At 41.0% G+C, this 26,055-nt stretch overlaps 1 protein-coding gene across 10 annotated transcripts in view; it reads right to left on the bottom strand.

Annotated features, from left to right (window-relative positions):
- Positions 1-975: 975 nt before the first annotated feature.
- The window catches only part of znf385b (zinc finger protein 385B), a 520,848-nt gene continuing 495,768 nt past the window's right edge, over positions 976-26,055 (bottom strand). For 8 of the 10 annotated variants that reach the window (XM_060928955.1, XM_060928950.1, XM_060928954.1 and 5 more), the window contains 4 exons: positions 21,664-21,927; positions 16,607-16,788; positions 9,367-9,468; positions 976-6,938 (listed from right to left, as the gene is read on the bottom strand). In XM_060928955.1, the coding sequence (XP_060784938.1) occupies positions 6,726-6,938; positions 9,367-9,468; positions 16,607-16,788; positions 21,664-21,927 (761 nt within the window). In that variant the 3' untranslated portion in view covers positions 976-6,725. The remainder of the gene's footprint in view (positions 6,939-9,366; positions 9,469-16,606; positions 16,789-21,663; positions 21,928-26,055) is intronic. The other 2 variants (XM_060928953.1, XM_060928957.1) reach the window with 2 other exon arrangements.

Below are 26,055 nucleotides of genomic sequence, written 5' to 3' on the forward strand. Positions count from 1 at the left end.
AATTTTCCTCAATTAAAAAAATGACCAAATATAACATGTTTGTCTCATTTGTTTAACTGGGTTCTCTTTATCTACTTTTAGGACTTGTGTGAAAATCTGATGATGTTTTAGGTCATATTTATGCAGAAATATAGAAAATTGTAAAGGGTTCACAAACTTTCAAGCACCACTGTATTTATCAAAAAAAGAGATTTCATTTACACTCTCTGGTCTGATTAGTGATTGCAGTGCGTTTGCCCTATCATCAGGAGATTGGAAGTCCGAAGCCTGCTGATGTCGAGACCCAAGGGAGCAAAATTGTCCGTGCTCTCTGGATGGGATGCGTGGGAAGGATCCCGCCACTCAGAGTGACACTCGCCAACACGGTCATCTGTGAGCTCATGTATGTGGAAGAGGGCAGACAGCACTTTCTGCACCGAGTGTGTTACGCAGCATGAACAGCAGTTCGGAAAGATGTGGCTGGCTGGCTTCATGCGTCACAGAGGAACCATGTGTGAGTTAGCCTTCACCATCTGGATAACAAGGTGAGGTGGGTGGGAAATTGGCAGGTGACCAACGCGACAAGGCTGAGAAGTACATGTTGATTAAAAGGTAAGCTGTTAGTTGATTATCTGGATCTTTATAAGCAAGGAATTTTATTTAACTGAATGAATACCTCTTATACGTCGGCTATAATAATTTGGCACAACATTAAAGTTTAAAAAGTCAAACTTTCTGACTTTAACCTACACAGCTGTAACACATCCACAGGATTCTGTGCTTTCATACCAGATTTTACATTGTTCATGCCTCAGAGCATGATTTAACCCCATGTACACTAGAACACAATCCAATAATTCCACATAAGAAGGACGAACCTGGAGACTTTAATAAAAGAAACACAAGGTAAAACACAAAACATCCACCGCACATCAAACTCCACAGAATCAAGAAGAAAAAAAAATCAGTATCATAAAAAAAGTTTCTGAAAATAAATACTGTACATTTCACATCATACTAATTACTGCGTTTTTGTTTTTTAAATCAAGCATGCTCTTTCTTCTAAAAGCTGCTTTCTATTAGAAACTTATCTCAAAAAAAAAGTTAATTCAAATATGTGTTTTATGTTCACGGAAAAAGTACTGTACAGTATCATTTGGGAAGAAAATCATTGAAATATATTAATTTTTATTGAAAAGGAAATATTGTTTTGTACATCCTCTCATACATACATACATACATACATACATACATACATACATACATACATACATACATACATACATACGATCTCTGAAATAAAGAATTCTCTGCTCTGTGAATGAAGGGTTTCTCTTTCTGAGAATTTCTTTTAAAAATACAAATAAAATGTTTCAATGTCTTTTAGCACCTCCGCCACTCCATAAAGTACAACAAGTATTGCAACCTTTTCGGTAAACATTAAATACACTACGGAGAATATCAATATCGAACGTTCTGTACATTATTGCATTGTTAAAGAGCTGCAGAGTTAGTGCAGTTCATTTACAAATGAAGATTTTACACAGAAATGAAAGACACTGGGTTTATTCTTATGATATCTAATTTATCATGAAAAATGGGAAACTTGCGATAAAATCAAATATATGTTAACTGTGTACAAAATATGGATATTACCGTATTTTCCAGATGATAAGACACTTTTGTTGCCCAGTTGTGAGTACTACTACTTTATTACATACACCAAAAGCAATAGCATCTGACTTTATTAGTCCTGCTTATTGGGAGGGGCATGGCCTAATGGTTACAGAAACAGCTTTGGGATCAAAAGGTTGCTGGTTCGATTCCCTGGACCAGCAGGACTGGCCAATGTGCCCTTGAACAAGGTGCCCAACCGCCCTGGCAAGTGTGGTGGCGTACCTTGTGCCTGGTTAGCCAAAGAAAAACTGATGATACAAGGCAGGTAACCTGACCAAAATAATTTATTGGGGTCTTTATGGTATGTGTACTGTTCTATCAGTTATGCCAGAATTAGATGAGATGAATTCAACCTGATTTTGACATTACTTTGGGATGACAAATTGACATTGTAGTGTGACATCACAGAACATCAGTAATGTGGCATCAAGGACACCCCATGACTCTCCAATGAAAGTCTAGCATGGTAGAAATGTTTATTTTTATCCTAGTTTGACAATTCCTACTAAACGTTCCTTGATAGTCATGACTGACAATTTCTTGACCCTCCTCCCTGATGACATGAAAGGATCTGAACAATGGGGTCAAACTTGTCAAGTTGCCAGTCTAGCGACCAAGACACGGCAAGAATTTATGGCACTATGATTGCCTAACCAGACACAGTGACCATCATGAAACACAAAGATATCGTCAAGTCTGATCATGACATTACAGTGTTGAGCTAGTGAGCTCTTTAGGTTATGTAGGTGATGTTGAGCGACCGTAACAATAGCATTTTACCTTCGAAAGCACTTTGTTTTCTGGAGTGACTCGAGCTAAATTTTTACAACCCCAATTCCAAAAAAAAAAGTTGGGATGCTGTGTAAAACATAAATAAAATCAGAATGTGATGGTTTGCAAAGCCTTTTCAACCTCTATTCAATTGAGTACAGTACAAAGACAAGATATTTAATGTTCAGACTGAAACTTTATTTATTTGGTAAATATGAACTCATTCTGAATTTGATGTTCCAAAAAAGTTGGGACGGGGGTAACAAAAGACTGGGAAAGTTGTGGAAGCTCAAAAAGCACATGTTTGGAACATTCTACAGGTAAGCAGATTCGTTTGTAACAGGTGATAGTATCATGAATTGGGTATGAAAGGGAAATCCTTGAAAGGCTCAGCTGTTCACAAGCAAGGATGGGGCGAGATTCACTACTTTAAGAATAACATATCTCAATATACAATTGCAAAGAATTTCAGGATTTCACAATCTGCAATCCATATCATCAACAGATTCAGAGAATCCAGAGGAATCTCTGCACATACTGTAAGGGGCAAGGCCAAAAACCAACTTTGAACACTCATGACCTTCAATCCCTCAAGCAGCACTGCATTAAAAATAACATTAGTGTATAAAAGACATTCCTGCATGAGCTCGGGAACCCTTCGGAAAATCCTTGTCATTAAACACAGTTCATTTCTGCATCTACCATGCAAAGCGAAAGCCATAGATCAACACTATCCAAAAATGCCACTAAATTCTCTGGGCCTGAGCTCATCTGAGATCAACTGACACAAAGTGGAAAAGTGTGCTGAGGTCTGATGAGTCCACATTTCAAATTATTTTTGGAAATCATGGACATTGTGTTCTCCAGGCTAAAGAGGAAAAGGACCATCCAGATTGTTACCAGCACAAAGTTCAAAAGCCAGCATCTGTGATAGTCTGGGTGTGTGTTAGTACCCAAGGCATGGGGAACTTGCACATCTGTGAAGGCACCATTAATGCTGAAAAGTACATACAGGTTTTGGAGCAACATGCTGCCATCCAGACGACGTCTTTTTCAGGGCCGTCCCTGCTTATTCCAGCAAGACGATGCCAAACTGCGTTCTGTAGTTGTGACAATAGTGTGACTTTGTATTCAAAGAGTGCAGGTGCTAAACTGGCCTGCCTGCCTCCCATTGAAAATGTGTGGCACATTATGAAGCGTAAAATATGAGAACAGAGACCCCGGACTGTTGAGCAACTGAAGTCGTATATCAAGGAAGAATGGGAAAGAATTTCACTTTCAAAACTTCAACAATTAGTGTCCTCAGTTCCCAAACGCTGACTGAGTGTTATTAAAAGAAAAGGAGATGTAAAAATGACCCTGTCCCAAGATTTTTGGAATGTGTTATATACAAGTGTATATTTACCCCCCCAAAAAAGTTTCAGTTTGAACTTTAAATATCTTGTCTTTTGTGTTGTATTAAACTGAATATAGGTCAAAAAGGATTCGCAAATCATTGCATTCTAGTTTTAATTTACGTTTTACACAGCGTCCGAATTTTTTCTGGAATCAGGGTTGTATGTTTAGCTAACATAGTGTGGTGACAGCCCTTTGCTGTAAGACTAGCACAGCTAGATAATGCAAGCTAGCGCAATTTAGCAAACAGTTACTCAGTTTCTGAATCATTAAAAAGGTGACTAGCATACTTTAATCCATGTGGGTGTTTTCAGTTAATGGAAGAGCATCTATGGTTTCAGGGTGGACTGCCACAGCTCAAACCCTTTAGCTTAATTAATATTAGCTTTGTTGGTAGCATAAGAATTTCTGTCATAGAAATTAACATTGGTGTCGTGGAAGTGATCAGACAAATAAAAAGCTGCACAGAAAGAAAATTATGAGGTTTCTGACCAGGAAACAATACAGCATTGAACTGTGGCAATGCGACCAGGCCAAAACAAACAAACAAACAAGCTGCCTGGACTCCATCAATAGAGGACACTAAACCATTATTTTGAAGCAAGTACAAACATTACCAAGCTAAAAATGTTTGGTACATTAGTGTGACTTGTTGGACAATGCACATACACTCTCTGGCCACTTTAATAGGAACTTGTTGTTGGTTCTAAGCCCCCTGTTCTTGGCTGCAGGAGTGGAACCCAATGTGTTCTTCTGCTATTGCATGCTGAGATGCTTTTCTGCTCACCACGGTTGTAAAGAGTGATTATATGAGTTACTATATCCTTCCTGGCAAAAAAGCTCGAACCAATCTGTCCATTCCCCTCTGACCCTCTCTTATCAACAAGGCGTTTGTTTCCACCCACAGAACTGTCGCTCACTCACTCAGTGTTTTTTGTTTTCTGCACCATTCTGTGTAAACTCTAGAGACTGTTGTGTGTGAAAACCCCAGGAGATCAGCAGCTTCTGAAACACTCAAACCAGTCCATCTGGATCAAACCAACACCCATACCACAGTGAGAGAAAGAAAGTCACACTTCACTGTGAGATCACAGTTTTTCCCGTTCTGATGTTTGAACATTGTGAACATTAACTGAAGCTCTTGATTTGTATCTGCGTGATTTGATGCATCGTGCTGCTGTCGAGGGATCGGCTGATTACAGAACTGCAGGGGGATGTAGGGGTGTTCCTAATAAAGTGACCAGTGAGTATATTTACTGACTCTCTCTTTCTAAAGTAGGATTTAGATTGTTCAATTATAGTGTTCTTTTAAGATTATTACTTTATGTCACACATTATGAGGTTTACGGGTCCTCTCACAATACAGCTGTTATTAAACAAAATTATGACATCAGTGAGTATGATCCAGGCTCCGGTAAAAATGGGTTTGTATAAGACAAACAAACAAAGTTGATATTTTGCCGACTGTATTTGTATCTGTACAATAGTCATCCTCTTATTCAGATGCGCAGCTTGTGAACAGGCAAGGCAGGCAACTGCTTGGGGCTCCCTGGCCCAGGGGCCCCCCCGAGAGTCGGGGCCCGAGGGCTTATTTTGCTTTTTATTGTTCTTTACCATTGTATTTTCACATTTGGAATTTAAAAAACTTTGGTTTCATACATTTTTCGTTGGTGTCAGATTATTTATAACATATTGGTGATGAACAATGGTCAGAAGGGCCCCCTGGAAATTTTTGCTTGGGGCCACAACAGACTCTAGAATCACCTCTGCTCCTATTGGTGGCTTTTAAATCAGCAGCCATGTCACATTATGCGTTCAACTCATGACCAAAGAATTTTTATGGTGTGCGATTCTTTTCAACGACAGCACGATCAGACCAGAAATCATACAGCGTAAAGTACTGTATGAGAGAACATACTGGGCTGCGTCTTATAACGCGGGGCGACTTATTGTCTGGAAAATACGGTACATGGAAATGATTGGTCTGTGGATTTCCTGGGTTTTCAAAGTAAAAATGAAAATTAACACTAGAAATCAGCATCGACTCTGGAGTAACAGTGTCATTTATCTGTGTGTGTAAGAAGTGCATGAATAAGAGACATGAATCTTGCGGTTTTTCTTCATAAAAGGAAGTGTAAATAATTAAAAAAAAGACTGACTTCAAATCAAAAATCCATTTTGGAATGGAAATTAAAATGGGGAATCAGTGACAACTCGAGCATAACTGTGCGTCTGTGATCAGGAGGATTCTAAATGAAGAAATTAGCCTTGAGCTCGGTGTTAATTTAAATGAAAATGGGATTTAGTGTAAAGGGATGAAGTAGATGACTATAACCCAATAAGTTACAGACGAAATTTCCTTTGCAGGCTCAATAAAGAAACTACACGACAACATTTAAAAAAAAAGACAAAATGTGGGAGAGGAACAAAGTCCAGCACTTATGATGAAGCATCGCTGACAACACGATACGAGACGGCACACATTCCCTGACCACATCGAGCCACTGAACGCAACACTTAGCATCTGATTGTTATAAGTTTGTGATTGTTATATGTTTAGTTTTCCATGTGCGTACCCAGAAGTGTCTTTTCCATCGAAGAGGAAGACCACGATCATTCAAGTCATTCAGGAAGCAGTTTTTTAGTTATTCCTTCTGTGAGAATCCAAACACGCCCCGAGCACCTCACGAGAGCTTGGACCATCAAGAGGAAGAGGATTGTTTTTCCTTCTACAAGAATCCAAATCATCCTCCCTTGAGTAGCACGTGAGGGCTTGGACCATCAAAATGGTTCGTATTTTTTCAACAAACACATCTTCCTTCCTCAGGCTGTGACATCTCTTTGAGTAGTCCATGCCTGAGAGGTCAGAGGTCAGAGTACCAGCCTCACACCCTCAGTATTATTCAGTACGGCGTAAAGAGGATGGAGTTGTTGGAGGACCGGATGGGTCCTGGTGCCCCTCGCAGGAAGGAGGCTGGCAGCGGCGGCGTCTGAAAGATGGAGGTGTTAGGGCGCGGGTGGAGCGAGAGGGATGGAATTGTGGTGGAGGAGAACGGAGGGGAGATGAAGGCTGGAGACATCGGTTTCACAAGGTCCTTCTGGAGCGCAAGCTTAGCCTGAACAGAGAAAGAGACAGCACATATATTTGGATTCTAATAAAAGACTGGAGTAATAAATGTACATTTTCTGACTCCAGTGTTTTTCAACCTAATAACCATTTAATCTCTATCTCAGGAACAGAAAGTCTGTTTACTCCAGCTGATTAAAGAATAAGTGGCTGAGTGAAGAATAAAATGCACGGGGTCGTAATGTTATAGGTAAATAATCAGTGATGCTGTGATGTGATGTGATGTGGCCTGATCCTGATACAAAGCTGAGTTACTGTTACCAAACAGATACTTTTCTAATGAAAGCATCTCCTAAAGTGTTTTATTCCTTTTATACCAATGCAATTTGGAAATGCTAACATTTTATCTTTTTATTGTTTAGAATGTTCCTGAACATCCACAAAACAAATTAGTTCCTTTTATCACTGAGGTTAAAACAGCTATACAACGTTAAATTTGACTGTTCCAAAGCTCTGATGCTGGACACTCCTTCCATAAATATAAAATAAACATCTCCTTACATAAAACTTTACCATCAACAATTACGCATTTCATAATCCAATTACAAAGCGCATCAACCGTACACATCCCTGTGAATGAGCTATGAAATATTCCATGGGAGGAAAACATGGAAGAAGTGTTCGAGTGTAAGCAAGCAAGATATGAGGGTCTACGTGCCACCTGTGTCGAGAATAATTGGGCATGTTCTGTGCAGCCTGTGGAGGTTGGCTGTCACCGTTTCGTTGGACGTTCTATGATCACCTTTCTTTCATATCTTAGCCTTAGTAGCTGCTAGCTTAGAACGGCAACTAAGCATCTTCAGTTAGCAGTGGAGCAAGGATCAAGCTGGATATGGTCGAAAGTCCAAAGGAGGCATGCATCAGCGACACGAATTTGCACCTTAGACACCCTTCAGTGGCATTAAGCTGCTGGTGGCGCCAGGGATGGCAGTACCACCTTAGCCACCGAAACTGTCTTATCATCCCTGGTTGGTAGCTTGGGGGTGTGTGTGTGTGTGTCAAGCAGCAACTGTCTGTCTGGACATGAATGTCATGGCAATATTGATCTTTCAATGATTTCTTTGAAGTGTTCTTTTCTGGGGCAGAATTATTGTACAATATACATTTTTCATCAAACAAACAAAAAAAAAGAATTTGGTGCACAGGTTTTAATTTATTTTGGATTTTCTGAAATCAACACAAGAGAAGTCCAAGAAGCTCAGTGCAGATCTAAGAAAGAGGACCATCGATTTGCACAATTTAGGAATGTCTCTTGGAGCCATTTCGAAACAACTGCAGATTCCAAGCTCACCAGTTCAAATAATTGTTCAAAAGTACAAGTTATTAAGAGGTGTAGCCACTTTACCAAGCCCATTTGCTGGTACAAGACCCAAACTGTCCACCTCAGTTGAGAGGAAATTGGTTTGGATGGTCAGGAACCACCAAGGAACAGGCCTGCCATGAACTGGAAGCTGCTGGAACACTGTCGACAGTCAAGTGAGTGTTACATCACCATAGACTGAGAGGTTGCCATCCAAGAAAGAAGACCCTACTCCAAAATCTACACCTTCAAGCTCGACTAAAGTTTGCAGCTGACCACATGGACAAAGAAAAAGCCTCCTGGAGGAAAGTTTTATAGTCAGATGAGACAAAGATTGAGTTGTTTGGCCACAATGACCAAAGATACAGAGGAACACTGGACTAACTGTGAAGCATGGTGATGGTAGCATTTGGTGTTCTAACAGGACAATGACCCCAAATACACATCACTCATCAGGTCAGTGACAGAAAAACAATAAATTTAACTAAACTCTGCCAATTCTGCCAAGAAGAGTGGTCAAATTATCCAACCAAAATTCTGCCAGAAGCTTGTTGACGGCTACCAAAAGCGTCTGGTCAGGGTGAAACTTGCTAAGGGATATTTAACCAAATACTAGGTGGGTTGTATGTATACTTCTGACTCTGTGTGTATAATTTTGACCCTATGTTGATTTCTGAAAACCCAAAAAAACTTCCAAATTCTGTTCTTTTCTATTCGAGATTTTTGTTCTACAATCATTCTGCCATAGAAAGTTTGTGTATGCAAAGTTCTGACCACAACTGGATATAAACCTGAGTTTTCTATTTTAAAAAAAAAACAGTTTTGCATTGGACTGTACAGATGTCATTACATCCACTTTATTGCCAAGCAAAACAATTGGCTTCAGGGTAATATGTTTTACATCATATACAGAATAAGACGTCCTGTAATGTAGGAGGGGTCATGCAGTTCAGGGCTGGAGTTTTTATATTGAGATGCATTAACCATCCTGGAATGTATTATTAGCATCTGTTAGTGAGCAGACTACAGCGCAAGTTGGCTCACACCACTGATCTCTGACACATGAGCATCTCTTGATGAAAGCGCTTGATTACAACGTTGATAAATAATGCATTACTGCCAAGGAGTTGGAGCTGCGCTGCTGCTTGTTGTAAGGACTGTATTTGGGCTTCAGAGGTTTGCCTGCCACCCGGTCTTTGTGCCTTCTGCTGGAGATGTGCTGCAGAAAAAGAAAAAAAAAAAGGAATTGTGCTGAATATGAAAATAATTTAAAATGACAGTCACACAGTTTTCCCTGCAAATGTACTCAATCAGCCAAGGCATGTTCCACATCTGAAGTTTGTTTCTTCAGTTTTTACTGGAACTACAAGGTTAATGAAGCTAACAAATAAAGGAACACAAAACCACTGCATGCCAAAAGCCTAAGCCACACCAGAGTTGTGCTTTGTCTCCAGCTAGATATAGTGTTATTGGACTTGTGACTGGTCTTGACCTTGAGACCACAAATCAATGGTCTTGGTCTGTGATAAACTCGGGTGAAATGTTCCTCAGCTTTGTCTCGGTCTCTACCTATGAAAACCCGAATATTTTTTCAGCACCACCTGAGACCATAACATCATTTCCATAAACAAGTATTTTATAATGTTCCTGTTACATCACAAAATATAAATATCCATCTCTGCATGTAGAAAATATATAGCACAAGGCCTTGAAATGCACAGCTGTATTTGGTCTCAGAAACTTGTCAAAGCAAATTCAAGATTTGAATGCATTTTATTTACTTGCTGTGGACTAAATCAGTGTCATCATAGTCCTGGGTGTGACTTTAAACTGCAACTGGTGGTGAGTTTCAGGTCCAGGAGGACTTGAGTATTGGGGAAAGAAGTGTTACCCCTTAATCACCATTGCTCCCAGGTCCGCTCTGACCCGGAGTGGTAGCACCTGCCTGGGTTCCAGCTATGGGTTTAAATAGTACATCACCAATAAGGCGCTGGCAGCAGGGCGCTTTTTGATGCAATGTGGTAGATGAACCCAACAGGGTCAATGGCACACCACCAGATGGCATGCGGAAGAGCCACTCAAAGGGCCAACGGATGGCATCACTCAGCAAGTCAGTTGTCACTGCAGGGCAACTTCCATACCTGTCAGGTCTGTGGCACTTTTGTGCACCATTTGGCATCAGGTTTGGAGGTCCAGAGAGACAACACGATGGGGGCACGACATCGTTTGTCTTCGCTTACTGTGCAAGGCGCTTCATTAGGAGAAGAGAATAGTATACGAGAGCTCACGAAGCCAGGCATGTCATGGCGGCTTGGCTGGGCCATTTGTGCTGCTGCTGTGGACGGCTCTGTCACTCTGGTGCAGGCCTCGCAGCCTATCTGCATTTCTGCACATCCTAATGAAGCAGTCATCATTGCTAGTGATGGACAGCCGCCGTCAACTAAATCAAAGACGATGTTCTTTCATTTGCAAATCTTTACATCTGCGTTACTGCTTCCTGTTACATTTCTTGAAAAAAAAATCTGTTGTATAACTAGAATAAGAACAAACGACCTTTATTTGGTCCCATGTACATAAGCACAGTGAAATTCCTCCTCTGCATTTAACCCATCTGAAGCAGTGAGCATACACGTGCATGCATGCACACACAGCAGTGGGCAGCTGTGCTACAGCACCCGGGGAGCAGCTGGGGGTTCGGTGCCTCGCTCAAGGGCACTTCAGCCGTGATACAGAGGGAGGGGTAAGTGCTGTTCATTCACTCAACTCCCTTCACATTTTTCCTGCTGGTCCCAGTAAATGAACCAGCGACCCTTTGGGCCCAAGGCTGCTTCTCTAACCTTCAGGCCATGGCTGCCTCTCATGGCCTGAACTCGCAATTCTACAAATGTGTGCTTTATGTAGCAATGATAATAAAATACGATTACACTGCACTACTCGCAAGAAGAATGGACTATGCTTAACATGCCCTTTTTATGCCCTGTGTACTGAGTTGTTTAAAATAATGACAGTAATTTTAGTTAAGGGTGGCAAGGTGGTGTAGTGGTTAGTGCTGTCACCTCACAGCAAGAAGGTCCGGGTTTGAGCCCCGTGGCCGGCGAGGGCCTTTCTGTGTGGAGTTTGCATGTTCTCCCCGTGTCCGTGTGGGTTTCCTCCGGGTGCTCCGGTTTCCCCCACAGTCCAAAGACATGCAGGTTAGGTTAACTGGTGACTCTAAATTGAGCGTAGGTGTGAATGTGAGTGTGAATGGTTGTCTGTGTCTATGTGTCAGCCCTGTGATGACCTGGCGACTTGTCCAGGGTGAACCCCGCCTTTCGCCCGTAGTCAGCTGGGATAGGCTCCAGCTTGCCTGCGACCCTGTAGAACAGGATAAAGCGGCTAGAGATAATGAGATGAGATGAGAATTTTAATTAATTCAAGAGAAATTTCATGTCAGGTTAGTAAGATGTTCCAACCAGCAAAGTAACATATCTGAGTGTCCTGGTCTTGGGCTCGATATGGACTCGGCCTAGCTGAGGACTAGCTAAGCCGATTTGAAAGCTTCCATCATACCTGTGAATCTTGAAGGGACGGTTTTACCATCACATCTCAAATAATGAAATAAGGAGAAGGACAGGCTGTCATAAAAATCAACACCGTAATAAGGTGCAGTCGACTCTGTTACCTTGGCCACATTTCACTGATGCAGAAAAGCAGACTACCAACATACCTATGTGTCTGGGTGCTTGCCCATGGCCATTGGGGTGTTGGTCACCCACGGACAAACCTGAGGCAAACTCTACAATCAGACCTGGTACTACTTTTGGGAGAAGAAGTGCAACCTGGAGCTGGCTAGGTGTTACATAGAGAATAGGAAAAGATGGAGACAGCTCCTCTCTACCATCAAACATGACTTGCCCTGTAGCGAGCAGGCAAACCCACCCGAAAGCAGATGAAGACCTCACCAAGAGCAAGAAGAGCAAGAGAAGAGGTACTGGTCTCGTCATGGACTTGCCCCACCGTCCTACTTGGCCTTGACTTGGACTCCACTGGTCTCAACTAAGGTGGTCTTGTACCCAACAACTAGTTAGCTAGCTGTGGGTTTGATCCAGGTTCTCTGGTTTCCTTCCACAGTCCAAGGACATGCAGATTAGGTCAACTGGCTACTCTAAATTGCCCAAGTGTGAATGCAAGTGTGAATGGTTGTTCATCTCTGGGTTAGCCCTGCAAGAGACTGGTGACCTGTCCAGATTGTACCCCACCTCTTGCCTGAAGTCCCCCACCAAATAGGGGTCCCCCACCTGTGACCTCCAGTAGGATAACAGTCTAGATAATGGATGGATGGTCTGGTGTTTGGGAGTGACCCCAGTCTCATAATTGTGTTTTCTACCGGCCCATACACCCAAGACTAGCAGATTTGTAGGGTTGCAGTACATCTAGATGAGCTTTAATCATTTCATCATATGCTCTTGTCTACTTTGTATGTATATTGTTTGGGAAAAAAACAACCAAACAAACAAACAAACAACCAAACAAACAAAAAAACATGCTTTTCCATAATGGAATAGTTTTACTGGTGAAGCTGCACACGGAATGAGAGAAGTTGCTCCCATACAGGGATGTAAACCCAGTCTGTATGCAGCTTTGAGTTGTTCAAATGCTTGCCTGTTGTACATAATGAAACAAAGACTTTTTTCATTACAATGAAAAGTGGGTTGAGAGAACACTTGCGCCAATTCCGATACATCATTATGAGCTGAAGTTTGCGTGTTCAACATGTTGAGCTTGAAGGTTTTGTATATTTTGTGCCTGATAATTTTATGTCTAAGAACTTGACCTGAGCCTCACCATAAGCATGTCAATGTCCATACTGTATGTTTCATGCAAATGATAAATAAGCTTAATTTGAACGCGGTGCTAGTGGAAGCAAATCCTTTTTTTCGCACACCATGTCCAAAGCGAATGTGATTTATTTTTGGGTTGATTTGTATTCATGTCTAGTTCAAATGCAGTTTGCAGTTCAAACGATCATCTGCTCCTGTCAAAGCACTTGTTTATAATAATAATAATAATCATGGGTGGCACGGTCGCCTCACAGTAAGAAGGTTCTGGGTTTGAACCCAGCGGCCGGCGAGGGTCTTTCTGTGCAGAGTTTGCATGTTCTCCCCGTGTCTGCGTGGGTTTCCTCCGGTTTCCCCCACAGTCCAAACACATGCAGGTTAGGTTAATATGAGACGGCCTTGGGCTGAAGTGCCCTTGAGCGAGGCACCGAACTCCCAACTGCTCCCTGGGCGCTGTTAGCATGGCTGCCCACTGCTCTGGGTGTGTGTGTGTGCTCATTGCTCATGTGTGTGTTCACTGCTTCAGATGGGTTAAATGCAGAGAGGAAATTTCACAAGTGTGTGATGAATAAAGTTGTGCTTTCTTTTTTTTCCTTTCTTTAATAATAAAACTTTATTTCGTTTTTGAATCTCAATCACTGTATCCATCAGTCTGCACAAGCTTCAGAATCAAGTAGGAGAGAAGCGATTCAACAATACTTTAACAAGCAGATATGTTTTTGTGGGAAGCCATATAGAACTTGCGGATGCTGCTCTGAACAGGGGCATAATGTAAATATAAATGGTGTTGCTTGAGCCCAGTGACAAGATTTAGACGTGCCATTAGCACAACGCTAAATTGGTCGCGACACTATATGGATAAAAATACATGGACACCTGACCATCACACCCAGATGTCCCGCATTCCAAAACCATTAACACTCTGACAGATTTAGTCTCCTTCTGCAATGGGTTTCCACTAGATTTTGGAGCATGGCTGTGGGGAATTCTGTTCATTCAGCCAGAAGACCATTACTGTGATCAGGCACTGATGTTGGGTGAGGAATAATGCCTGGGGTTCAGTCAGTGCTCCAGTTCATCCCAAAGGTGTACAGTGGGGTTGAGGTCAGGACTCTGTGCAGGACACTTGAGTTCTTCCACCTTGGTAAACCATGTCATTATAGAGTTTGCTCTGTGCACAGGAGCATTGTCATGCTGGAACAAGTTTGGGCCTCTGAGTTCCACTGAAGGAAATTGTAATGTTACAGCATACAAAGACCTTCTATACAATTGTGCGTTTCAATAAAACTGTTTGTGGTAGAAGTTTGGGGAAGAACCAGATGGTCAGGAAGAACCATCAGTTCTTCAGATGGAAGAACTGATGGTCAGGTGTCCACTTACAGCACATTCAGTCCATCCCGGAAACACTGAGCATGAGGCAGGAAGACTGAAGTCCTGTCAGACTTCCTCGATTTATTAAGTATATTAGCCTTGTAGCTCCAGTCCAAAATTAAACATGATAACTTCAGACACCAGAGATGTGTGTATTGGCTGATCAGCTCCATTTATAGGAAGTGGCTGAACTACAACTTTAATGGACTGAAATGAAATTTAGTAATAATAGAGTTATGTGCAATAACGCACAAAACTGATAATGAAGGAAGTACATATGCTGTCTAAGAAGACACAGTGGTGCTTGAAAGTTTGTGAACCCTTTAGAATTTTCTATATTTCTGCATAAATATGACCTAAAACAACATCAGATTTTCACACAAGTCCTAAAAGTAGATAAAGAGAACCCAGTTAAACAAATGAGACAAAAATATTATACTTGGTCATTTATTTATTGAGGAAAATGATCCAATATTACATATCTGTGAGTGGCAAAAGTATGTGAACCTTTGCTTTCAGTATCTGGTGTGACCCCCTTGTGCAACAATAACTGCAACTAAACGTTTGCGGTAACTGTTGATCAGTCCTGCACACCGGCTTGGAGGAATTTTAGCCCGTTCCTCCGTACAGAACAGCTTCAACTCTGGGATGTTGGTGGGTTTCCTCACATGAGCTGCTCGCTTCAGGTCCTTCCACAACATTTTCATTGGATTAAGGTCAGGACTTTGACTTGGCCATTCCAAAACATTCACTTTATTCTTCTTTAACAATTCTTTAGTAGAATGACTTGTGTGCTTAGGGTCGTTGTCTTGCTGCATGATCCACCTTCTCTTGAGATTCAGTTCATGGACAGATGTTCATGGACATTTTCCTTTAGAATTCGCTGGTATAATTCAGAATTCATTGTTCCATCAATGATGGCAAGCCGTCCTGGCCCAGATGCAGCAAAACAGGCCCAAACCATGATACTACCACCACCATGTTTCACAGATGGGATAAGGTTCTTGTGCCGGAATGCAGTGTTTTCCTTTCTCCAAACATAACGCTTCTCATTTAAACCAAAAAGTTCTATTTTGGTCTCATCCGTCCACAAAACATTTTTCCAATAGCCTTCTGGCTTGTCCACGTGATCTTTAGCAAACTGCAGATGAGCAGCAATGTTCTTTTTGGAGAGCAGTGGCTTTCTCCTTGCAACCCTGCCATGCTCACCATTGTTGTTCAGTGTTCTCCTGATGGTGAACTCATGAACATTAACATTAGCCAATGTGAGAGAGGCCTTCAGTTGCGTAGAAGTTACCCTGGGGTCCTTTGTGACCTCGCCGACTATTACACGCCTTGCTCTTGGAGTGATCTTTGTTGGTCGACCACTCCTGGGGAGGGTAACAATGGTCTTGAATTTCCTCCATTTGTACACAATCTGTCTGACTGTGGATGGGTGGAGTCCAAACTCTTTAGAGATGGTTTTGTAACCTTTTCCAGCCTGATGAGCATCAACAGCACTTTTTCTGAGGTCCTCAGAAATCTCCTTTGTTCGTGCCATGATACACTTCCACAAACATGTGTTGTGAAGATCAGACTTTGATAGATCCCTGTTCTTTAAATAAAACAGGGTGCCCACTCACACCTGATTGTCATCCCATTGATTGAAAACACCTGACTCTAATTTCACCTTCAAATTAACTGCTAATCCTCGAGGTTCACATACTTTTGCCACTCACAGATATGTAATATTGGATTATTTTCCTCAATAAATAAATGACCAAGTATAATATTTTTGTCTCATCTGTTTAACTGGGTTCTCTTTATCTACTTTTAGGACTTGTGTGAAAATCTGATGATGTTTTAGGTCATATTTATGCAGAAATATAGAAAATTCTAAAGGGTTCACAAACTTTCAAGCACCACTGTAATATCATTCAAAATAATGTCATTAAAAGTGATACAGAATTAGGCAGGAATTCATATAAGAAATGTTAACAAATCTTTGCACCTGCCTAATGCAGAACAGTTTACAAATGAAAAGTGGTAGTGTTACTGAACTTTCCTTCATCAAGCAGTTAGTGAAAGCTAATAGGGATCCTTTTTTTCCCCCTGTACAACGATTACAGTCACTAGCCCAATTTTTTGGTCAAAAATGCTTCTTTGAGTTTCAGACTTTCAGACACATACCTGTTTGAGCTGGATTTCTGAATTGACATGGACGTCGCAGATCTCGCAGTGGAACGTCTTATTCTGCAATCCAGAACCCTTCAGAACGTTGGCCTGCATTTTGAGTTTGGAGCCAGGTCTAGGGTAGGCTTTAATGGGGCCGGCTCCGTTCCTCGCCTCCAGCATGGTTTTGTGCTTTGAACCTGCCGTGACAGATGAGAGCCAACAACACATGACATTTCACTCCCGTCAGGAAATATTATTTAAACTGGGATTAACCTTCATGTTCTGGCCACTGCTGAGCAACGTGTGTTCCAGTGACACATCAGATCTCATTCCCTTTTTAGCAAGTTCACAAAAATGCATTGTAAAAATTATTTTCAATAACAAACACAGCTTTTTCAATTATGAATAAAAATATATTTATGGAAATACACACACACACACAAAAAAAAAAACATTAAGCCAAATTAGAAGTTTCTAGTGCTTTTTCCTCTCATTTTAAAACCTCATTCGAATGTCCGTTCTGTCAACTTTCAACGGTACTATAGACCCCTTGCACTGACGTCACATTTATGTTCGCGACCATCGCTACCCTTGTCCTGGGGGACACGCAAACTTTTTTTACATACTGTTCACATACTGAAGACAAGCAATATTGAAGATGTCCGGCGTCTGTTGCTGTTGTCTGAAGAAAACTACAGCTAAAAAAGTTCTACTACTGGATTACTTGGATAATCTTAGAAAGAAATGAAGGATAGATATACGCAGAAATCAGAGTTTATTAGCGGTCAAGATCCGTACAAAATTCCTCAAAATGACTGGAGTGACGGTGCAGATTTGTAGCCTAGCATTAGTGCTACCTACATAGATACTGGAATGTCCTTTTTTTTTTTTCCTGAAGAGTCCTGACATGGATGAACAGTTAAAAAAACTACAAAAGCAAGAAAACCTTTGTGTAAATAATTTTTCCCGACATCAGCTTTCGGGAAGAAAATGTTGCGAAAGCCAAAGCATTTACCCTCAAAGGACCCCGACCTGAACTGTGGGCTAGATGGTATTCCCACCCCTCCATGTCTCAATAACCCCACAGACATCTAGTTCCAGAGCTATTTGCACTCTTTCATGTATACATTGATACTTATTATTGTTAAAACAATATCTGAAGTGTTATTATTTGTACAATAACAAAATATCTTGCTTTCATTTATGACTTTCAATTTTTTTTTAAATACAAGTTCTGACCTGAAATAAAATGATCGCTACAAATGCGGGTATTCACGAATTTCTTTGGAGTTTTCAGGCTTAGCTCCTCTCATCGTATTCTTTTTAGCCACCCATTTCTTCATTGTTCTTGAAGCATTTGCTTCTCTTTTGTCCATATTTTTTCTTGATCGCGGCTAGACGGTAATTTATTTTTTGCTTTCTCTCTATTTGAACAATTGGAACAACCAAAAACAGCGCAAAAATGAACCATATTTGATTATGAGCCTTGCTTACAGGAAAGACGGTGTGTTTGTCCCCCAGGTAAAATTATCACTTGATGCGTGATGTCATGCGCAAGGGGTCTATAGGCACCTACTATGGTGACCATGGGGTATTTGGCATGACCAGGACTCTCCAGACGAGAGCACCAATGTGTTTCTGTTCCGTCATTTAGAAACGCGATTTTTGTTGTTGTTGTTTATTTTTCTAAACACGAACCACTACACCGTCTGTAGCAGATCCTCTCCTCTGTTGCAGTTTATCCAATCACATGCATTTTTGTAAATTTTTTAGCTGAAAAAGGCTCATTAGACCAGAGTCTAGTGACAGGGCTGGATACAACAGGCCAAAGAGGGGAAAGTTTACTCATATAAATATAGCTTATCTTAAATGAATCTCTGAAGCTGAATGGACAGAGAATGATATGCTAATTCTGTAAGAGTGTTTATTATCGGTGGTCTATTATTGGGCGAGGTATTTTAATCAGTGCAGTTTGTTTGTGTGTCTGTCTGTTAACAATCTAGCATCTAGACGGTTGCACTGATTGACTTCAAATTTCCAGGGCAGGTGGGCAATGGTCCATAGGTTACCTGATTAAATTTTGGGGGATAATCAGGCCAAGGTCACCGGAAAGGTCAATTTTTTTTGTGATAACTTTCTTCAAATTCATCATTTTGACTTCAAGCCAAAACCAAAATATGTATCTTTCAATTCTGCTTCCAACCATACGCTGCATGATGGGGTAGCTTGGACAGTCTCTGTAGCGGTTGGGGGTTAAAAGTCGGGGAGTCAAGGTCATCAGTTAAAATAACATTTTCCATTATCGCTCAAAAACGGTTGCCGATAAACAGATGTTTATTATGAGTATATAGGAACTCCCGTATGGCTTTTCATTTGGCACCATGATCTTTGACCTTGAAAGGTCAAACTCAAGGTCATGGATTTTCAGAGGGCTATAACTTCAAAACGGTCAATGGTAGACAGATATTTACCATTATCAACTTATAGGAAGTTGCATATGGGCTTTCATTTGGCCGCATGATCTTTCAACCTTGAAAGGTCAAACTCAAGGTCATGGGTTTTCAAAGGGCTATAAATTTAAAATGGTTCATGATAGCCAGATGTTTACTATTATTAACATATAAGAAGTCCCATATGGGCTTTCAGTTGCCACCATGACCTCTGACCTTGAAATGTCAAACTCAAGTTAATGGATTATGTCAGGTTATAGGACTATAACCTGACAGCTGATGATTGAGAAATATTACCATTATTAACATATAAGTATAAAATAAGTGCTGCCGGGCGGGGTTTGTTTTGCCTGGCAACACTTGTTAGTATTATTGTTATTATTAAATGCTGCTGCTGATTTTCCAGATTTTCCTGTCCTTCAAAAGTTGCTTTCAACCAACTTCAGTGATATAGCTGAGAAGTCAGAACCACACTGGTTTGGACCACACAGCCAGCATGACAGCAGCGTTACTGGACACCGCAACCCCAAAATACCACACGAAGCGACCACAGGCACATTGCTAAACAGGGTGTAGCAGATCCAAGCTTGGCAAGAACAATGGCTCCAAACATCAACTGACACAAACAACTGTCACAATGAATGAGACCAGATGCCACAATCTAGTGAGTGAGAAAACGCACACCGCCCATGAAAGACCAAGGCCAGGATATTCGCCGCCCAAGCCTGGATCTGGAGCATGACCACAACCAGCAAACACCAAAACAATAAAACAGAAGACATATGGAACTACAACATCCAACATACATATCAAGTCTAACTTCTTGCCAATCAGTTATGGTGTTCCACTCTTGGACCATTACTTTTTTCCTATACATAAATGATCTTCCCAATGCCTCTCAAAAACTGAAATTGTTTTCAGACAACACAAATATTTTCTATTTGCATAATGATCCTTCTGTCATTGAAAGTATTGTTCACAAGGAATTTAAGCTAGTGACGGAGTATTGTACTGATAAGTTGACTATTAACTTTGAGAAAACAAATTAAGTCACTCCACAAACCCCCCCCCCCCCCCCCCCAAAAAAAAAAAAAAAACCTGTTAATATTTCTATAACAACCATTCAGCAAAAGGATTATATCAAGTATTTAGGAGTCTATATTGAGAAATACTTACGCTGGGAGCAACAAATTAAAGCAGGCCATCGCAAAATATCCAAAAATATAGCAATCATATGTAAACTAAGATAGTCTGTTAATCTGAAGACTTGAACAGATGTGCATTATTCTTTAATTTAGCCAGATTTATCTTACGGTATTTTGGCATGGCCCTATAAATCCAACCTAACTAGGATTTCAACAATACAAAATAAGTGCATTAGACACATTTTCTTTGCCGGTGCGAGGGAACACGCTGCTCCTTTATATGATCATATCCTTGGAATCTTAACTTTTGAGAATATTTTCAAATTGAATGCGTCTGTATATACTAGCGTATTAAATTTTAAATAACTCACTAGTTCCTAAAACATTCAGAAATCTGCTCAGGTTGGCTCACGAACAACATTCTTACATCAGATTTTCAGCTACGGGGAATATTGTTCATCCACCTGCCAAGACACATTTTGTGAAATTTTCCTTTCAGTTTTTCGTCTCCAAACTCTGGGAAGGAATGAATTCCCACAAGAAACAAGCCTTAGGATCTCTTTCATTATTTAAAATAAGCCTTAAAATCATATCTTATTTTAAATCAGCGATCAGCATTTCTTTCTCTATACCCTCATAATTCTATGATAAGTTACAGGCTCAGTGTGTGTGTTCGTGTAAGTATGCACAGAGTTATGTGTAAATAAGTAAAGTGTATTTAGTTGCAGTGTCTATTTGTAGATAATTAATTTTAGAATTATAAAGTTCTAAAAATAAATAAAATTGTAATCTGACATGGGTGGCTGTTGGCACGAAAGTTTATACTCTCAACAGCCACACACACCATACACCAATAATTGTAGCAACTATTGTCTGCAAATTCTTATTTTATAATATATAATTGTACTAAGCCTTTAAGTAAATTTTCTCTCAGATGATATATTGTGTCTGAATAAAGTTTCATTCATTCGTTCAAAAAAGAAAGAAAAATCTCCATTGAGAAGCAGCAGCAGCAGTCTACTCCTGTTATTTCAGATCTGCAAAATCATGTTATCAGTTGCAGTGCAGAGACCAGATGCTCAAAACGCTATGCTATCACTGAAACAATGTAAAAGCAATTAGCACTCAACGCTGTGAAACTATACATGCATATTCATTAGCAGCTTTGTCTATGGTACCCAAAAATATCAAATTTCCTTCAGCAAGTTAGAGATGTTCCTTTCATGTCATGGAAATAAACTCGCAGTTTACATCTAGCTCAGATTTAAATCATATCTGGTCAAGCATTCTCAACATATCAATTAGCACCTCGGCGGATTTTTGAGCTTGATGAAACACGTCCTTGTGACAGAACCAACACAGCAGGGATTGAGAGACCTAGCGCTCACAGACCAGCGGCTGTTCTGAGCAGTCGGTGCTAATGAGAGTGAGGAACACAAGGGATTCTTGAGGGAGAATTGCCAAATGTTTGGCGCACCTGTGTTGTGAGCTTCCAGCTGTGACAGGGAATTGACAGCCACTTTACACAGAGAGCAGTAGAGCAGCTTCTTGGCTTTCTCCTCTTCAGATTCTGCGCTTGGTTCAGCCTGGCTCGGTTTGGCACTGGCTTTGTGCTCTGCCGGCGAACTCGAGGACGCAGGACTCGGCTTACAGGGGCCAGATGCTAACGGAGAAGCAGGCACCAAGAAATGTGGGGAGACGGGGGCCTTCGGTGCGCTGGGCGGTTCTGCACTTTGCTCTGCTGGAAAGAGGGAGAGAGAATTAAGAATGAACCCAATGCCTTCCAGAGTGTTAAAAATAAATCAAACATTTCTGTGCCATGAGGCATTTTTTCAACATTCAATCAAAGTGAAATACAATCTTGTGTGAGCACTGGAAACATGTAAATAAGCTGCACGGATCATTCCAACCATGCCCTGGACACTGAGGGCCACCTGGTAGCTGAAGGTAGTCACGGCCAGATGGACACTGAGCTGCTGGAGAGGTGGCCTGAGGTGGTCACAGTGCAGGGCGAGGAGGGTGCAGCGTGCTGGTTGCCATGTCCGTGTCAGTGCCTCCCTGCCTCATCATCAGCTGGGGGATGATCGAGTTTTGTTCTCTTTTTGCATTTATATAATCATTGCACAAATATTGCAGTTTTTTTTTTGTTTGTTTGTTTATTTATTTAGTTTTACCTCTGCAAACTTTGTAGGAGGATGCTGTGTTTTCGCCTGCTTTTGCTTACTTGTCTGTTCCCAACGAAACTCAAAAAGTAGTGAACAGATTTTGATGAAATTTGGTGGAAAGGTGGGCCATGGGCCAAGGAACAGTTGATTAGATTTTGATGCAAATCCAGATCTGTATGTGGATCCAGGATCCAAATATGCACGTGGATCCAGGATTTATTTGTGCTTTCCCAACACAACTCAAAAAGTAATGAACGGATTTTGATGAAATTTGGTGGACAGCTTTAGTATTATCCCAGGTTCAAGTGATTTGATTTTGATGTTGATAATATACGGCTTGGCGGAAGTATTCACTCAACCGAGTGCCCTTCTAGGTTTGTTGTTGACTGATTGTTTTCTCTCTCTCATCATTCTTGGGTTTTTCTTTCTATTGCCTTTCTGTTGTCTTTCTATTTTTTGTCTCTCTATTTCGTCTTGTCTTTCATTCCTGTCGCCTCTAAGAAAATAAAAAAGAGAAAGACAGACTTTCCAGTTTTCTTCAAAAATAATAAAAATTAGACCCCACACAATCTGCAATCCTGCCTCCGAATCTCTGTTGTTGCTATTGTTACTACTGCTGTTATCCTGTTGTCATAGTGTTGAGTGTTTTTCATCTTCCTCTCCTAATTATCATCATTATACTGCATTCAAGTAAAGCTCATTAACTTCGATTTCCCAACCTCAGACTAAAAAAAACTCAGAAATTCCTACTCAGAAAGTCAGGACGTTCTCCTCAACCCTGAAATTAGCACGTCAATATCGCTGCTCGCATCATCAGCAGTAAATAAAGCATCACTTAAAAGCTATTTTAAGGAGTTTATTGTAGCATTTACTTGATCAGACACAATCAGACATATTAGCTGGTTAAATTTATAACACTGGCTGTACCGTCACTGTTTTGAGACGATGCTGTGAAATGAAAATAATACACATCAGGGTGTTGCGATGCAGCATGACATGCAGCAGAGTGCAGCTACAAAGCCCACCTCTCCACTCAGCCCTGAAGTACATTATTTTCCAATAATGGCATGTTCTGGAGAGGGTTAGTCAGCTTATACCGCAGTGATTTGCCAAGGATTATAATGTTTGAGTTGTTAATGAAGGACACCATCTCCATTTTAAAGATTTAGTTCGATTTAATGTTGTCGAACGTCTGAGAGACAAGTCAGTTATCAGCCATAGTTACCGTTACCTCTCTCTCTCTCTCTCTCTCTGTTATTTTAGCAAGAAATCAGAAATCATAAACTCCTCTGTCTGTCCTGAACACGTTCCTGAGCTGGGAAACTTTGTTACAAAGCCCTTACAATGGAGACTCCTTCCATAAATATTAAATAAATGCCCCCAAAACAAACAAAGATTTTACTTTGTTAAACAAAGTGTTTTTTCCCCCCAAATGTCTATTTATTATTCATCTTAAATTACAGTCAAGCCGGAAAGTCTGCACACCCTTTTCACCTTCTCCATGTTTTATTACGTTACAGACTTATTCTACAATAGATTGAGTTCATTTTTTGTCACAAAATTCTCCACAAAATCGCCCATAATGACAAAGTGAAAGCAGGCTTTTAGACATTTGAGCTAATTTATTAAAAATCAAAATGTAAAATATCACATGTACACAAGTGTGCACACCCTTTGATATGAAACCCAAAAGTGAGCTGAGGTGCATTTTGTTTCCACTGATACAGCTTGAGGTGTTTCTACAACTTAACTGGAGTCCACCTGTGGTAAATTCAACTGATTGGACATGATTGGGGATTGCCAACACCTGCCTGTATAAGGTCCCATAGTTGACAGGGCATGTCAGAGCAAACTCCAAGCCATGGGGTCAAAGGAATTATCTGCAGACCTCAGAAACAGGATTGGGTCAAGGCATAGATCTGGAGAAGGGTACAGAAAAATTGCTGCGGCTTTACAGGTCCCAAAGAGCACACTGGCCACCATCATTCGTAAATGGAAGAAGTTTAGAACCACCAAGAATCTTCCTAGACCTGGCTGCCCGGCCAAACTGAGCGATCTGGGAAGATGGGTCTTGGCCAGGGAGGTGAGCAGGAATCCAAGGGTCACTCTAACAGAGCTCCAGCATATCCTTGTGGAGATGGGAGAACCTTTCAGACCATCAACCATCCAGGCAGCACTCCATAAATCAGACCTTTATGGTAGAGTGGCCAGATGGAAGCCACTCCTCAGTAAAAGGCACATGACAACCCGCTTGGAGTTTGCCAAAAGGCACCTAGAGGACTCTCAAACCATGATGAAACCAAAATTGAACTTTCTGGCCTGAACACCAAGCGTCACGTCTGGAGGAAACCAGGCACCGCTCATCACCTGGCTAATGGCATCCCTACAGTGAAGCATGGCGGTGGCAGCATCATGATGTGGTGATGTTTTTCAGCAGCATGAACAGGGTGACTAGACCTGATAGAGGGAAAGATGAATGCAGCTAAGTACACCGAGATCCTTGAAGAAAACCTGCTCCAGAGCGCTCTGTACCTCAGGCTGGGGTGAAGGTTTACCCTTTCAACATGATAACGACCCGAAGCACACAGCCAAGAGAACGAAGGAGTGGCTTTGGAGAAAGTCTATGAATGTCCTTGAGGGGCCCAGCCAGAGCACAGACCCGAATCCAATTGAACATCTGTGGAAGGAGCTGAAAATGGCTGTGTACCGATGCTCCCCATCCAACCTGACGGAGCTTGCAAGGATATGCCAAGAGGAATGGGCAAAAATGTCCAGAAACAAGTGCACCAAGCTCATAGCTTCTTTCCCAAGACACCTTGAAGCTGTAATTGCTGCCAAAAGGTGCATCAACCAAGTATTAGGCTAAGGGTGTGTACAGATATGTGACCCCTAAATAACCTACTTTTGTCAGTCAAATAAAATTACATATTTTCTAAAAACCTGCTTTCACTTTGTCATTATGGGCTATTTTGTGGAGAATTTTGTGACAAAAAATGAACTCAATCTATTGTAGAATAAGTCTGGAACGTAATAAAATGTGGAGAAGGTGAAAGGGGTGTGCAGACTTTACGGCTTGACTGTATATACAGTGTCTGCTCTACAAGTCCCTGTGAATGAGTTGTTACTATAGAAACCGTGACATCCCAGAATGAGTGCATTAATATTAACCTGCCTTTCATGTTACAGCTTGAGCTACCGTTCGAGACATGGTGTTATACAGATGTAATGAACATCATCTGACCAATCAGATTCGAGAACTCATCCACACTGTGGTATAAACTGAAATAAGGTGGACATCATCAGACATTGGACCAAATGGGGATGTGTTTCCCAAAAGCCTCTTAACACTAAAAGCATCTTGTCTAGGAGAGTGAGTATTCATTGTGCTGCTCGCGCAACCATTTAATGATGATCTTTGTGCTACGATGCTTTTGGGAAACTTGGCACTGTTTTTACAGGGACTTATTGAGGAACTACCTCCTGGGGACCTCCTTGAGAATGAGACACCTTCAAGGGCTTTTTTAAAGCTGTACTGCCTTTCAGATTTTTCAAGTGTAGGTCATAAAAAGAATTTTCCCCAAAACCCAATTATTATTTTTGTTTAGTGACCAAAAGCTACTGAATTTGAATCACAGATTTCCAATATATATATTTTTTAAACAGAACAATTAACAAACGTAGAGCCACATGGCCCTCAATTCTCC

The sequence above is a fragment of the Neoarius graeffei genome, chromosome 9 (assembly GCF_027579695.1).
Source record: "Neoarius graeffei isolate fNeoGra1 chromosome 9, fNeoGra1.pri, whole genome shotgun sequence".
Lineage (NCBI taxonomy): Eukaryota > Metazoa > Chordata > Actinopteri > Siluriformes > Ariidae > Neoarius > Neoarius graeffei.